This window comes from Rissa tridactyla, chromosome 16 (genome assembly GCF_028500815.1).
Source record: "Rissa tridactyla isolate bRisTri1 chromosome 16, bRisTri1.patW.cur.20221130, whole genome shotgun sequence".
Taxonomy (NCBI): Eukaryota; Metazoa; Chordata; class Aves; order Charadriiformes; family Laridae; genus Rissa; species Rissa tridactyla.
The window spans coordinates 6,657,218-6,672,364 of record NC_071481.1 but is presented as its reverse complement, the minus strand read 5'-3'; the positions used below and the strand labels follow the sequence as shown (position 1 = coordinate 6,672,364).

Here is a 15,147-nt window from a genome sequence, read left to right as displayed (position 1 = left end):
AATTAATTTTCAACATTAATGTTTATCTCATAAGAAGAATAGTTGAGAATGAACGTGATAAGGGAGAAAAAGTGATTTTCCCATGTGGTCAAACTCCCATTTCTGCATTAAACTCCCAAGAGATCTAAAATATTTTTTCACTTGTTACACATTACTTGACATAGTTCAAGGTATTTAATACACTACACAGATGAAATACCAGCTATATCTGTATCGGACAGCAGAGGTATTCCGCAGCATGACGCTGCTCCTTTTTAATATATGGATTTATCCTATGGAACTATGTAATCACTGTAAGGTGGCATCAGCAGAAAGGGAATTATATTTGTGTTTTCACAGCATAGCAACTAAAACTCCTTTTAGAATGTGAAGAAAATTAACATTTCCTATCTTCAGGCAAAAGATACTGTTGACTGATGTGACTGATCAGAACAGGAGCTCAGTGTGCAACTCCATCTGGGTGACTCCTGCCCGTTGGTTGCACACCTGATCCCTGAGGAAACGAAACAGACTCTGCTAGTGAAGGACACGACATAATAATGGATAATGCAGTCATGTTCCTTCCAGCAAGCACCACAAAGAAAGCAAGCATTCCTATGAAGGATACTCTTCAGAAGCATTTTATTCACATAATTTAATGTCCAGTTTGTTTAATCTCCATGAGGTAATAGTGACTTCCTGAATTGTTCAGTGTTACATTAGGCCAAAATGCCTTCTATCTGAGATACATCAAAACATGTCCCAGCCTGTGGGGTTCTCCCTTCTCCCCCAAATATTCACGTCATCCTGAACTAACAATATAGTGTTTTTTCAGCTTTCAAAAAGCTAAGTAAACTCTTGTTTTACATACTTAGGTGTGTGCGTATATGTATACATACACACACCGGCTATTATATACAGTGATTTGCAATGGAAGCCGTAAGCCTCACAAAGTAGTGACGTACAGTACAAGTTCAGATTTCTCCCCAGAGAAGTCATTTTTGTAGGCATTTGACACATTCATTAAAAAAAAACCCAAACATAATCATGAGACCACAGGTAAGGTCCAGTCTCCAGCCGATATACGGTATTGTGCAGTACATACTAAAAGTTATTCCGCATCCCCAGATGCATAAAGCGTAGATTAATGGACAGGGGAAGCTGCACAGAAGGAAGGTCCTGCTTAATGGATCCGAGCACAAAGGAAGAATGGTCTCTTACTGTAACACCACCCTTTCCTTTAATTCTCATGGACACAGAATTAGCAGCAATAATCAAATGAGTCTGTGACCACAAGGAAAAAAGCTTCCCTTCAGACACGCGTTACTCATGATTGTATTGTCATGGTTAAAGCATAACGGAGGGCAACCGCCCCCCCTGTTCAAAGGAACAGCTTGTAAACAAAAGTGGCAAAGTGAGCTTGCATGTCGTGTTAATGTGCTCAGACACCACATCTGAAAGTTGTGCTGTCACACGAGGTCCTGCCTATTGGTGTACATCCACGGAAGCTGCTGAAGTTGCAGAGTTTGGCTTCAAAAAGAAAACAAAACCTCCCACTCCCAGTCTAGCTGGAGAGTTGAAGGTGAATCCAGGAAAAGAAATCCCTTTAGCACAGTACTACTGTTTTTTTTCTTACTGTAGAGCTGAGGCTCCACACACAGAGACAGATATATGTACATATATAAAAAAAAAAGGTGCAATTTTCTCTTATAAAGTGAATTTTTTCTTAGCTTTGCGACTTGGCAGCTCCGTGCTGGAAAAGGAAAGGGAGAGCGACCACGGACGGAGAACCGGACCCTCGTGCGTCTGTGAAAACATGCCCCGTTTCCCCCTTTCATCCAACTTCTGTCAGAATGTGGCACGGCTCTTGGAACATCCCTCCCCTCAAGGAAGGTCAAGCAGCTTATGCTGGGCAAAGAGCTCCTGGGTGATGCCGTACACATCGCAGATATAGGGCAAGGCCTCACCCAGCATGGCCACAGCCTCCTCGGCCGTGCCCACGTTCATGATCTCCAGGAAGGCGTTGCGGGACGGCAGAGCGCAGAAGGCCACCGTGGCCGCCTTGCGAATCACCCAGGGGTGGTAGGCGGCAAGGGAAGCGTTGTAGGAGTCCGTGCAGATGACGGAGGTGCGGGAGTCCTCCTGGCCCGTCCTCAGCCCCTCCAGGAAGAGCTGCAGCCAGCGCAGGGCCCTGTGGAGACGCAGGACAGTGCGGCAGCCGGAGTCGGGCCGTCCTGATCGCTTCTGGAGATCCACCAGCCCGCTGGCCAGCTCGTACTCCACCATGGACTGCAGCGACACGTACTTTTCCCGCTGCTCGCCGCCGCAGTAGTTCTCCATGATCTGCACCTTGGCCACCGCGTCCTTGGAGACGAAGGAGAAGATGGCGCCCAGGCTGTGCAGGAACCTGAGGGGGGAACGGGGGTGAGACAGGCCGGCGTTAGCGGGCGCGGGCCGGGGGCGGCCGCCGCGGGCACTCACCGGATGAGCCCCCGCCATCCGCGGAGGTAGGGGCCCAGCAGCACCTCCCGCCGCTCCGTCACGCACGTCTGGAAGGCGGCGAGGACCTCCCGCAGGCTGAAGGCGCCCGCCGCCACCGCCATTACCGCCGCTGCCCCATCGGTCCCCGCCCGGCGGGGCGGACGCGCCTGCGCAGCGGCGGCCGAGAGCAGGCCCGGGACGGCGGGGCCGGGCGGTCCGCGGTGAGGGGGGGGGGTGTCGGGCGGGCCTTGAGGAGGCCGCGGTGAGGGGGGGGGGGTGTCGAGCGGGCCTTGAGGAGGCCGCGGTGAGGGGGGGGGGTGTCGGGCGGGCCTTGAGGAGGCCGCGGGTCGCGCTGCGGGGGTGTCTGTGGGGTGTCGTCCCTGCGGGCCGTTGGGAGCGGCGGGGCCGGGAGCGGCGGCGCCTCGGGCAGGTTTTACCTCAGCAGGGCGGCGGGGTTGCGGCTGGCGATCGGTGTGCGGTGTGAATAAACACTACGAGCCGGGAGCCCTTCCCTCTCCCCGGCCGCCTTTGCTGGGTCGTGGCGGTGGTGGGGATCGTGGAAGCCCGAGTTTCTAGTTGTTGTTAATCACCCACGCGTGGATCTGACCGGTGTTTTCTCGCTGTCTTCCCTCTAGGAAGAAGTTGGGGCTTTGCTTAAGTCGTCTGCCCGATGCTGAAAAAATAATTGAGATGGCAGCTGTAAAACCGGCTAAATCTTCTCGTGGTTTTGAGGACCCCGTTAGGCTGTTTCTGAAATAATTTGTCACGCAGTTTGAGCTTTAGAGTTTGTTAAAATGCCTGAAATAAAAGTCACTCCCTTGGGTAAGTCCAATTTAAAATCATCCTGAAATAGAAACGGGGAAAAACTTTGTAATTTAGAATTCCAAGTAATACGCGTTAGGCTGCTGGAGACATACCTGCCTTTCCGTGCCACAAAAACTGCTCACAGTGTTGTACTGCAATACGTGTCACACCTGGTTGTTGTCAGCGTGTCACTGTCCTTTTGTCTTTCAAGCAAGTAAGACTCCGAAGGTCTGACAACTCTATTTTGATTACAGGATTCGTTAATACATACTGGTAAAGGTGTTGTAGTATTGGACAGTGTAGTCGGAGTATCAGTTCACTTAGCAGTGCTAAAGATTCGCAGGAAGCAAATTTTTCTTTTTTTTTTTTTAATGGGTTGCACAGAAAGTTTTGAGGTGCGTTTCTGTACTGAGAGGGCAGAGGATGTGCCAAGCAGAAGAACTGCTTTATCCTGATGGATAGTTTTCTGGCTTGGAATTGACTTCACTAGAGCTTAATGAAGGTCTGGGCTTTCACCGGGAGGCAGCGTGCCTGGGGAGGTGCAGAGCCCTCGGAACTCTGAGTTCCGTGACAGACGTCTCTTATCCTTTCCAGATAAGAGATCATTTTGCTCTTACTTGAAACCGTGTAGCTGCGATTGCACAGCAGCGGGCAGAGAACAAATGTGCCCTGAACTGCTTATGGGTTTGGATGCAGCGCTGTATTTACTGCAGTTTTGCAACTGCAGCTGGAAGGCCTCCTCATAACTCAGGGAATGGGGTAAAACAGTTCGTATTTACCTCCTTTCGGACAGATTTGCTGGCTTGGAAGAAAGGATATAGTCTTCCCCTGCATCAGAGAAGGGTTAGGCAGTTTGTGCAGACCTTTAAACGTTTCTCTTTTTAAGTGATTGTAAGCATTCCCAGAGACGTCTTACTTGTCTGTCTTTGCTTCCATCCAGGAGCTGGCCAGGATGTGGGGCGCAGCTGTATCCTTGTGTCTATTGCCGGGAAAAACGTAATGCTTGACTGTGGGATGCACATGGGCTACAACGATGATGTGAGTATGGTGGAGAAGCCTGAATGTTGGGTAGAGATACCTGGCCTTTCCCAGCAGGGCTCCAGGTTCATTGATCCGCTCTGTTCCCTTTTGTTTGAACGTTGCCTGACCCATCTTACGTGATGCAGGAGTAATATTAGCTAGGTGTGATTATTGCGCACGTGTATCAACTGCTGCTGGAGCTGGATTATGGAAGAGAATGAACTGCTCTTGCCCCTTCGTGTCTTTGCAGAGACGCTTTCCTGACTTTTCTTACATCACTCAGAACGGAAGGCTGACTGACTTTCTCGACTGTGTGATCATCAGGTGAGGAATCTTCCTTCCTTGGCAGAGCTCAGATGGGAAACGGGAAAGCTTTGTGTACTGTCCCTAACAGCCCAAACGTGTTGTCAGTCCGTCATTCATGTTCTGGCTAGTCCCTCTACGCCACGCAGTGCTTTAAAAATCTGAAGCAAGATCTGAGAAGCAGGCAAGCTGATTTCCTGTGCGGCATCTCATTTATCCTTTATGTCTTTTTGCAGCCACTTTCACTTGGACCATTGTGGAGCTTTGCCGTATTTCAGTGAAATGGTGGGTTATGACGGGCCCATTTACATGACGCATCCTACCAAGGCCATCTGTCCCATCCTCCTGGAGGACTATAGGAAAATAACTGTAGACAAGAAAGGGGAAACAAACTTCTTTACTTCTCAAATGATTAAAGACTGTATGAAAAAAGTGGTTGCTGTGCATCTTCACCAGACAGTTCAGGTAAGCGATCGTTTCTGCCTACTCTGGGGTCCGACCCGCCGTATTGTTGTAGAAGGCAGAGCAATTTTAGTTGTTTGAAATGTGTGCAGTAATGCAGTGTTTGTCTCTTGGCGCAGGTGGATGAGGAGCTGGAGATCAAGGCGTACTATGCAGGCCATGTGCTAGGGGCGGCCATGTTCCAGATTAAGGTTGGATGCGAGTCAGTTGTGTACACTGTGAGTATGCAAAAAACCATCTATAGATACCTACATCGCCTTTAAATGGCCCGTCTCGTTACCTTGAGAATGTTAATGCATTTCTCTTCTTCCATTAGGGTGATTATAACATGACACCAGACAGACATTTAGGGTAAGTAGGAAACTGAGTCTCTATGAGTTGTATATATTTCTGACGGGAAGATTTTAGCAGAGCGTCTGTTAATACTAGGGGCTTATCAGCATTGATTCTTTGTTAGGAGACCGGAACACGTAACGATGTCTTTGCTGGAAAGATAAATGCATTTTGAATTACAAGAATGAACAGATTTACATTGATTCTTCCAGATAGGCCTTAATGTAAATCTTCTATATACTCGTATTAATCTATTTTTAAGGCTACGTAATAATTGGGCTTAGATGTTTGAAATGTTTTATTGTCATGGTATCTTCTAAATGTATTTACTTTCTAGGAGAGCACCAATTGCAAGCTTTAACATTCATTTTATTTTTACTGGCATCTATAAGAGACTTATAATATTCATGCTATTTGGAATAATATTGTAAGGCATTTAAAACAAGTAAGAGACTGGAGAAGAATTGCTTTTCAAAACCCGTAGTCTTTATTGTGAGCTGGATTAATTTAAAGAAAGCATGGCCTGCAAAGAGAGGAGTCCTGATGCTGCCACAGGACTCCTCGGTGACTTTGGGCAAGCGGACGCACATCTGTGTACCTGTTTTCCTATCTGCAAATGGAGACAGTGATGTTCTCCACCCATCTTTGAGACCCACAGATCAGAAATGCTGGATACCGTCTCCTGATTGTTGTTTTGGTTTTGTTTTGTTTCTTTTTTTTTTTTTTTTTTTTTAAATTCCTTTTGTTCTAGTGCTGCCTGGATTGATAAGTGTCGCCCGGATTTATTAATAAGTGAATCCACCTATGCCACAACTATCAGAGATTCCAAACGCTGCAGAGAAAGAGACTTCCTGAAGAAAGTTCATGAGACTGTAGAAAGAGGAGGGAAGGTATGGCGTTTTGATAACCTAAGTGATGTGGTTTTTTTCTCTGTGAGGCTCTTATTGGCTCCATGGTGCCCTGTAACTACTAATTAACTCAGGCACCTATGTATGACCACTACATGAAACTGAAGGCATTTTTATATTCCTCCTTCTGTACTTTAAAAGACAGAATATTAAACACTTAAATTACACCAAGAAGAAAACCAAATTGATTTAATGAGACAGTAAAGGAAATGCTGTGCTTACAGTCTGCAAATATGGAGGATAAAGGCAAAATTAACTTGATTTGCATCTTGTATAGTGAAGCATCCTCTCAGTCCTGTAAATTAAGAAACTGAGACTGCTTTTAAACTTGATCAGGAAGGATTTCCAGTGTAGCCAGGTCTGTCTGCTCAGTGTCCTGTTCTGTGCGGCTCAGCGCCGTGCTGGCTGGTACCATAAAACCCCTCCAAGTGCGTGGCAGCACGTGCTCGCCGTGCAGCAAACGATGCTTCAGTACCTTGTTGGTGGCTTTCACTTGCCTGGCCGCTTTGCTTGGGTAAGCCCGCTCCAGTCCCGTGTGGTTTGATGTGAACAACTTCAGCTAGCACATGGACCACACGATGAGAGCATCGGAACTCGGCCGTTAGTTGTATCAGTCCATTATTGCTTTAGAATTTCAGGCAGTCTTTTCTGTTTCTTAGAGCTTAGCCCTTATCTTTGCTAATATAAAATTTGTTTTTGAGATCCTTTTTCATTAACGCCCCATTTAGAGCACACCTAGGAAAAGACTTTATAAAAAGAGGCATTTTAACCCCTCAGAAAATGGAACTAGAAGTGGAAATTTGGAACGCAGGAGCGTTTTACTGATTTCAGTGTAGCTGAGGATCTGGCTCTAGGTTCCTAGGACTTGGTTCATTTAACTCGATTAAATGGAAAGTTAGTCTGGCTGTTGGTTGTACGTGTAGAACTTGAACTGCGTTTTGGTTGAAAGTTAACAGTAGTTTGTCTCTTGTGACCTCAAGCCCTGTATTTTATTCATTCTTATTGTCTTAGCAGGGGCAAAACGTAGGCTTGCTTGTGGAAAAGGGGGTGAGTCTCTTGGTAATGGATGTGGTTTGCTAAACGGTTCCATTAAGAAGTAGACAATGGCTTTCCCTCTGAATCTGGAAAACAAAAAAGTGGTGGTAAACTCTTCGCTGCCAAGCGACAGCACCTAACTGAAGAAAACATTGGAAATTGAAACAGTTTTGTGTTCTTTCCTCCCGCATTGTCTTAATTTGGGAGGGGAGGGAGGTCCTAATTCCCCCAGCACAGAGAAAGCGACCAAGGACAGAAATGCTCACTGTCCATTTCCACAAATAATGCCAGAACTGTTGCTGTCAACAACTTGTTACCATGTTGTCCAGCAGAGAACAGACCTGAATATATTCACAAGCACCGTGTCCTGCCAGAGGCTTTCCTCTGTACGTACAAACCGAAGGCTTAGCCGAGCGCACAGGTGCTGGGCAAATATCAGTGCCTTTCGTTCCAAAACTGCAGGAGAACACGTTCCTGTGGAAAGAAAGGTCAGCAAAAGAATATCAGAAAGTGAAAGGGAACTGAGGGACTCGTTCAGAAGTGGTCACGCTGCAGGGCCATTTACATCCTGTTTCACAGACTGTAAATCATATCTCAATTGCAGGTTCTTATCCCAGTTTTTGCCCTTGGACGTGCCCAGGAACTTTGCATTTTATTGGAGACTTTCTGGTGAGTGCCGTCTCTTCTGTGCACGTTCCCCCTCCTTTCTGTCCTCCTCGAGTTGTGGTGCTGGCAGGCTTCTGTGAGACGTTGTGTCTGTTCAGTACAAGTGTTCTCATGAGCGCTCCCCTGCATGTCGGCCCATGCTACCCGTTGCGGAATTACTTCTTTCCATGTATTTCCCAGCATTCTTGACTCTAAGCAATAAACTAACCATTTTGTTATCCAGAGTCATTTTCTACTGCACTCCACGCCTCTGTCCTTTAAAAAATTTGATTGCATCTTTGCCACGTTGTAAAACTGTTTTCCTGGGAGGGGGAGGAGCAATGAATGATGTAAGTATTAAACTTACCTATAGGCATTGTGTGGAAATGGTTTTGATAATACCAAATGCTGCTGCTTTTACTGTTTCCCGTAGCAGAATGATTAACATTGGTAACGGAAGGAAGTTGTCTGTAGTGGGCGAGAAGGAGAATTGGACTAAAGCCTACTTAGTAATAAGTTAATGCATAGCGATGTAGCGTAATACTGATTTATAGGTCATTGAGAGTCGGATATGCAAAAAAAATCCTCTTTGGAGACTCCATAGGTTTATGGAGTTTAAGCATGGATAGCGGGGATCCTAATTTGGCCTTCACGAGTCTCTGGAACGCTTCTTTCTACAGGGAAAGAATGAACTTGAAGGCTCCAATTTATTTTTCCACGGGACTGACGGAGAAGGCCAATCATTATTACAAGCTCTTCATCACCTGGACTAATCAGAAAATTCGGAAAACATTTGTGCAGAGGAACATGTTTGAATTCAAACACATCAAAGCGTTTGATCGAGCCTTTGCAGACAATCCGGGGCCTATGGTAGGTGGCCGTTAACCAGGTAATAGAGCGGACGTGCCGTGTGAGGGAGCTGGTTTTACACCACTGTGTTCCTGGCGAAGCCAGACAGGCAAAAACTCGCCATCCTCTGCCCATTTATAGCAGCATCCCGTCTGAAACCCTCTTGTGGCCAGGCCATTTGAATGCTTTTATCTGTGTAACTGAACGATCTATCTTTATTTCAGTAAAGGTAGAAATGCCCAGATAAAATAATTAAAAAAAAAAAAAGATTGCATGTCCATATAATCTATACCTCTGGACCTGATTCAAACTGTAATTTTTACAGTATATTCTTTTGACTTAAGTCAGGAAACAGATGACGGCACCATCTCTTATCGCTGGTTTTATTTCTAACTGGTTTGTTAGGCTGAAAGAGGAATCTGTCGAGCATGTTAAGCAGCATTATAAAACCCTTCAAGGTTTTTATCAGACACTATGGGTGCTCATAAAAATATCCTAGAACGGTACAATTTACTTGAAAATTAGACAAGGTGGGAAAAATAAAGTAGCAAAAATCCCCATTAGAGCTTTGATGTAGTAAGCGTGCTGTGATGTGGATTAGTGGATGCTCTCCACTGTTCTAAAATATTTATGTATTTTAAGTTGTCCTGGTTTGAGAAATGGGAAAAAAACCCGGTGTTTTGTGGTGATTCTTGGTACATCTTTGAATTCTAGGTTGTGTTTGCAACCCCTGGTATGCTTCATGCAGGACAGTCCCTTCAGATCTTCAGGAAATGGGCAGGGAATGAAAAGAATATGGTAAGAAATTCTGTTTCCTCGAGTGCTGTTTTAATGTGACAGTGGTGCTGACACGGGCATCAGAACAAAGGCGGCAGGAAAGCTTTTCCTGAGCATCCAGGGTTAAATGAGACGAGTCCTTTAGTGACCCAACCCAGGGCAGAGCCCTCTCAAGCTGTGATTTTTCTTTGCTGGGTGTGCCAGGGCGAGCAGAGGAGCTGCATGGCTGGGACAGCAGCTTGTGGGAGATTTTATTTTCAAAGTGGCTTTTGTTAATTTGAAGCTGCTTCAGAGACGTTCGTAGCTAGCGTTAATTCTTACTTAGCGGTGTGTACATTTCAGTAGTTTGCTTTCTAATTTCATTTTCCTGTGTGTTCTGGAGTTGGGTGTTGACAAGCTGCAGAACAAAGCGAGCAGCATTCCAGTGAAGGATGGTGGTATGTGAGAGGGGAAGAACACAACTTTATATCGGCATTGTGTGTTTGTGGCTATTGTTATGTTAACGACAGCTGTGCTACGTATAGGCCACACACGGATCTTTCTGGTTTCCTTCTCAGGTCATCATGCCAGGCTACTGTGTGCAGGGAACTGTGGGCCATAAGATTCTGAGTGGACAGCGCAAGCTGGAGATGGAAGGAAGACAAATAGTAAGTTTTATTTTCAAGAAAGAGGATCATTGGGGGAAGTTCTTCAGGTGGTAGTTAGAGACCATGTACTTGTAACGGGAATCTGACACACACAACATGGGAAATACCCAAGCAACATTTTCTTTGGGGTTGGAATAGGGTTTTTTCCCCCTTTATATTGGCAACAGTGTATATTTTTCTGCAGTCAGACTTTGTCAGGGGCCTGTCTGTAATGTTTAATAACTAGGCACCATTAGACAGGTGAAAATGATACATTTTTAGGCAGACAGGGATATTTAAAAAACCAGTACTCACGTCCTTAAGTATTGGCTTGTTTTGGCAAATGTGCAGCAGGTGTTGTGCTCTGAAATGGGGCAGTTTGATCCCGTAAGTTATTGAAAGCTTTTCTGTACAGCATTGTATTCCCTCTCTGCTGATAAGCAGCTCTGTCTCCAACTTCATTTTCCAATTTCCTTCTTTAAACTAAATACAGAGCAGTCTGTGTGTGGTGTGGAAGCTGTAGAGAACCAAAGCAGTTCCTGATTAACAAAACCTGTGCTTTCTGCTCCCCCCCAGCTGGAAGTAAAGATGCAGGTGGAGTACATGTCCTTCAGTGCCCACGCTGATGCCAAGGGAATAATGCAGCTGATTCGCCAGGCTGAGCCACGAAATGTTCTGCTGGTCCACGGTGAAGCAAAGAAGATGGAGTTTCTGAAGCAGAAAATAGAACAGGAATTTCGTACGTATAGTGTTGGCATTTAGAGGGAATGGCAGTAGAAGGCAGGCATTGCAATTCGCATACTTAATCCACTGGCCAGAGTTAGGCATGCTGTCGTTTACAGGACCAGTCACCCCGGGACTGCAGCATTCTTGCTTAACGCGTTAAGCCCACTTAATTTTAATGCCCATGTAGACCTGAAGTACAAGGTGCTTTGTTACGTTTGTATTGTTACGGTTCAGCACTTAGTGAGTTTTTATTTCTTTAGACTCCTAAAAGAAGCTGAGGCAGGCAGGGTACACCTGAAATTGTAAGTGAGCAATTTTGGTTGCTAACAGGGAATGAGCTCCAGAAAAAGATTAATTCCTTAGAAACTGCTACTCTTAAAAGGAGTGGAGAAAGCACAGACGTCGCATTGGCTGGTTACTTACTGTCTGCAGATTTCTTTGCAGTAATTTGTTGTTGACATCAGAGCGCAGGCAGTCCTGCTCTGGGGACGCTGGCACCCTGCCTGGGGGCGAAAGGGGGGCGTGGGAGGGGAGGTGCTGCTGCAGCAGCGCTGACACCGGGCCTTTGCATTGCAGATGTCAGCTGTTACATGCCTGCAAACGGAGAGACCACAACGATATTCACCAACCCCAGCATTCCAGTGGACATATCCCTGGGACTCCTGAAGAGAGAAACAGCAATAGGTGACACATTTTTAACCAAGAATTTAATGTTTTGGGCGCTGCCGCTGTGTTGTCTAGGACTTATCTTGGGTGGGAACAGTGGTGCAGGGCCGTTTGTAGCAATGGTGACTTAGAGCAGTTCTTCCTGTAAAAGAACGGGTTTTATGAGCATTTAGTGGTTGAGAGGGCTTCCTGTGAAATGAAGGCTACTCTGCTGTTAATGTACAGTCGATAATGTTTAAAAACAAACACACACACTCCACCATGTCTGCTACTCATTGCCCCTTCACTGTGAAAACAAAGTCCAGGTATGCTTTTACTAGCTAGGGCTGTCAAAACTGGAATTACTTTTATAAACCCCATTTAAGAAAAAGCTAAAACTTCTCAAATAGGAAGCGATGTGGGAAGAGAAGCACTTCGTGTGTATTACTAAGCTTGGTTTCTTATGTTTCTAGAGCACTAATGGTTTAAGCATCATGCGCTTTAACAGACAGAACAAAGATGTAAAATCTTAGTCTCTGAGCCTCAGCAGTGACTCGGAAATCAAATCTGTTAAGTCCTAGAGGAATCGTCTTGTGTGAAAAGTAAGTGCATGATCGTTAACCATGTTGTCTTTCTCTTCCATTGGCCTTTGTTTAGGTCTCTTACCAGATGCCAAGAAGCCAAAGCTAATGCATGGGACATTAATTATGAAGGATAACGTAAGTAAAAACAGTTCTTACGGTTGTCTTGTGTCCTCTGATAAAGTATGTTGTTATAATTCATAAGTGAGGTCTGGGTGAACCAAGGAGCTAAAGGTAAGCAGTCCTAGTTTCTTGGAAAGGGCCCAGTAACACCATACCTGTGGAGATCAATCCGTAAGACAGACTCTTTAGCTTAGCCGTTGTCTTGACTGATGGTCTTCTCTAGTCCCACAACTTCAGAATTGGTATCTTGCTATTCCTGAGGGTGTTGCGGAAGTAGAATTTTTACTGGCCACTCTCATGAATGTTCATGGATGAAGTCACGGGAAACAGACACATTTGAAGAGCTCCTTCTGTCCAAAGTCTGTTTTCTACCTGGGCCCCTGCAGCTACAGCCATTCTGAGGTGGCTGTGGCTTCCGGCCTTGTGAAGCCAAGGTGTTTCCGACTCCCTGTGCCTGTAAAAATCAAGAGAATCAAGGAGCAGTGTGGTGTTGGTAGACCTCAGCTTGCTGGACAAGGCTGGAAAGGTGCCAAGGGAGTTGTTCTTACTCTGTAACACCATGTTTATTTAAACAAATCATTCCCCCGATAACGAGGTTAAACCAACTTCCATTAAGGGAGCAACTTTAATTTGGGGAAATAAAGAATGGGTATGATTATTTAGGCGGAGGTTTTGCCACCATCTTACCTCTGTGCCAGGCTGTTTGTGCTTGTGACTGAAATGTGCCGAGACGTTTCAGAGGTTGAAAAGGAACGATCTTACCTGCTGGAGTTTGCAGTGATGAACCACGCAGCTGACGCAAAGGAGGAATAAAACTTCAGAAAAAGCAAAGAAATAGCTTATAACAGATTTGTAATTTTCCTCTGCAGAGCTTTCGCCTGGTTTCTCCCGAGCAGGCTTTGAAGGAGCTGGGGCTTGCAGAGCATCAGTTGCGTTTCACCTGCCGCGTTCACATTCAGGATCCGCGGAAAGAACACGAGACAGTGCTCCGTGTATATAACCATCTCAAAGGGTAAGCGTTGGCTTTTTTGAGCTTATTCTTAGATGAAGCTTAAAAGCTCTTCCCTTCCTACAGGCAGCTGGTCCGTTCTGCGAGCGGTGTTGTGCTCAGGTGAACAGGGTTCAGGCTGGAGCTACAGCTATTGTCAAAGCCAGAAATAAATTCTGTAGGAAATCCTACACGGTTAATATAAGCACCAAAACAAGCAGGCTACGAATCGGCCCCATTCTCCCTTCCTTGGGCAGCAGGTGCTGGCTCAGAGACCCAGCTAAAAGTAGTAACAAAACGCTGGTGTTCGGGATTCAAAGATAGAGGGGGTGACCCACCCTTCAGCTTGTTCCATCCAAAATAAATCATCAAACTTCTCTCTTACCAGGGTCCTGAAAGATTATTCAGTGCAGCATCTCCCCGATGGTTCTATAACAGTGGAGTCCATTCTCATCCAAGCCACAGCACACTCAGAGGATCAAGGAACCAAAGTTCTGCTCGTTTCCTGGACTTACCAGGTAGGAAATGCTTGAAGACGCGCTTTTCATGCAACCCTGATCTTATCTTACCTCCTTTACAGTCCCAAACTGCCCTAGACAAAGTCACGACCTTTTCTTCCTTAAAAAAGCGTACTTTCTCTGGCTGTATTTTTAAATGCTTTCTTTACAGCAAGGAAATGTCGTCTTGAGGGCAAAGCAACAAAAAAATTACATCAATGGTTCTTTATTCTTTGCTTTCAAGAAAAATGGTCCTTCTCTTCCAAAGAGAGACCTCAGGTCCAGACACCTGCTTTGGCAAATGGGAGTTTTACGCCGATACTTTGAAAGAAGACCCAGAAATGCATTTGTGCAAACGGGACTGGTTTCCTTTTTGAACACTGCTAACACTAGATTTTGATGGGCCCAAGAATTATTTCAGTCTATTTCTAGGTACCAGAGTTGAAAATTTATTGCCCCAAATGGGAAAGTCAAGTAGAAGATTGCTTTCATCCCGTTTTTCTCTCTAGGATGAAGAACTGGGCAGTTACCTCACGTCCCTTCTGAAAAAAGGACTGCCCCAGAGTACAGCGTGAGCCACAGAGCAGCAGGCGCAGTGCTGGTTCAGAGAGATTAGATTTTATTTTGTTTACATAGTCAATGTCTTTTTCTGCTTTTGTTTAATAAAGGAGTTACAGTGTTTGTCCAGTTGCTGCAGTGGCAGCGTGCACTGCTCAGCAGTACCGGGATCTCCCCGTCGGCAGCCTGTCCGGGAGCCGTTACAGCCTGTTTTTCCAGTCCCGAGGAACAAGCTTTGAGTTGCTCACACAGTAAGGTAAAAGACACTCAGGATTCCTCCCCTCCCACAGCTCACTTCCCGTGAAACTTGCAGTGCAGAGCAAAACAAGGAGCTTTTAAAGCTTCACAATTAAAATGCAAAGTACGAGTAGAACAGAGGAAAAAGTGTAAAGCCCTGAAGGTGCTATTTACCCAGCAGCGTGAGTGCCCTGACTGCCCGCAGTGACGGCTCACCAGCCTGCAGGAAAGCTCTGCTCCTCCATGGAGTCTCTAATAATTAAAAATTTTCCTTCCTCTGTCCAGAACATAAAAATTGTGCTTAGTGGGAAAGAACAGTCCCGCCAGTGCTGGGAAGTTTTTCTATAGCCTATAAATGGGACAAAAATAGCAGTATCTCATGAAAGATAAAAGATTAGTTTGTCCTAATACTCCCTCAGAGGCTCTCATCAGCTTCATTCTACAACGGCAAGGATCTGCACTTCTCTTACCAAGCCCAGTCAAGCAGAGGAACACAGGAATCGTTATTTTCAATATTTTAGAAAAGTTTGAGCAGGTTTTCTCACCACTATTTAAAGAGTTCCTCCAAGC

The 15,147-nt window shown here is 45.7% G+C and overlaps 2 protein-coding genes across 3 annotated transcripts; one reads left to right on the top strand and one right to left on the bottom strand.

Moving 5' to 3' along the window:
* Positions 1–604: 604 nt before the first annotated feature.
* Positions 605–2,658, bottom strand: CPTP (ceramide-1-phosphate transfer protein). The gene is made up of 2 exons (XM_054222169.1): positions 2,461–2,658; positions 605–2,386 (listed from the first exon to the last, which is right to left on the bottom strand). Exons 1-2 carry the CDS (start codon positions 2,580–2,582, stop codon positions 1,864–1,866), a joined length of 645 nt encoding a protein of 214 aa, XP_054078144.1. The 5' UTR covers positions 2,583–2,658; the 3' UTR covers positions 605–1,863.
* INTS11 (integrator complex subunit 11) lies at positions 2,560–14,736 on the top strand. Of its 2 annotated transcripts, XM_054222165.1 has the most exons (18): positions 2,560–2,681; positions 3,096–3,282; positions 4,205–4,302; positions 4,535–4,608; positions 4,824–5,052; positions 5,169–5,267; positions 5,366–5,400; positions 6,134–6,272; positions 7,930–7,994; positions 8,651–8,840; positions 9,534–9,617; positions 10,154–10,243; positions 10,799–10,961; positions 11,525–11,632; positions 12,251–12,312; positions 13,167–13,309; positions 13,674–13,803; positions 14,451–14,736. In XM_054222165.1, exons 2-18 carry the CDS (start codon positions 3,255–3,257, stop codon positions 14,577–14,579), a joined length of 1,866 nt encoding a protein of 621 aa, XP_054078140.1. In that variant the 5' UTR covers positions 2,560–2,681; positions 3,096–3,254; the 3' UTR covers positions 14,580–14,736. The 2 variants fall into 2 exon arrangements, with proteins under 2 accessions (XP_054078140.1, XP_054078141.1); XM_054222166.1 differs by lacking the exons at positions 2,560–2,681; positions 14,451–14,736 and adding an exon at positions 14,292–14,444.
* Positions 14,737–15,147: the final 411 nt, after the last annotated feature.

What these genes read in the sequence shown, in the direction of transcription:
- INTS11 (XM_054222165.1), top strand. Translation starts at nt 3,255, where the DNA reads ATGCCTGAAATAAAAGTCACTCCCTTGG. An exon ending in GAAAATAGAACAGGAATTTC is followed by an intron (nt 10,962 to 11,524) that starts GTACGTATAGTG and finishes TTTGCATTGCAG; the next exon opens with ATGTCAGCTGTTACATGCCT. An exon ending in GAAGAGAGAAACAGCAATAG is followed by an intron (nt 11,633 to 12,250) that starts GTGACACATTTT and finishes GCCTTTGTTTAG; the next exon opens with GTCTCTTACCAGATGCCAAG.
- CPTP (XM_054222169.1), bottom strand. Translation starts at nt 2,582, where the DNA reads ATGGCGGTGGCGGCGGGCGCCTTCAGCCTGCGGGAGGTCCTCGCCGCC. An exon ending in GGATGGCGGGGGCTCATCCG is followed by an intron (nt 2,387 to 2,460) that starts GTGAGTGCCCGC and finishes TTCCCCCCTCAG; the next exon opens with GTTCCTGCACAGCCTGGGCG.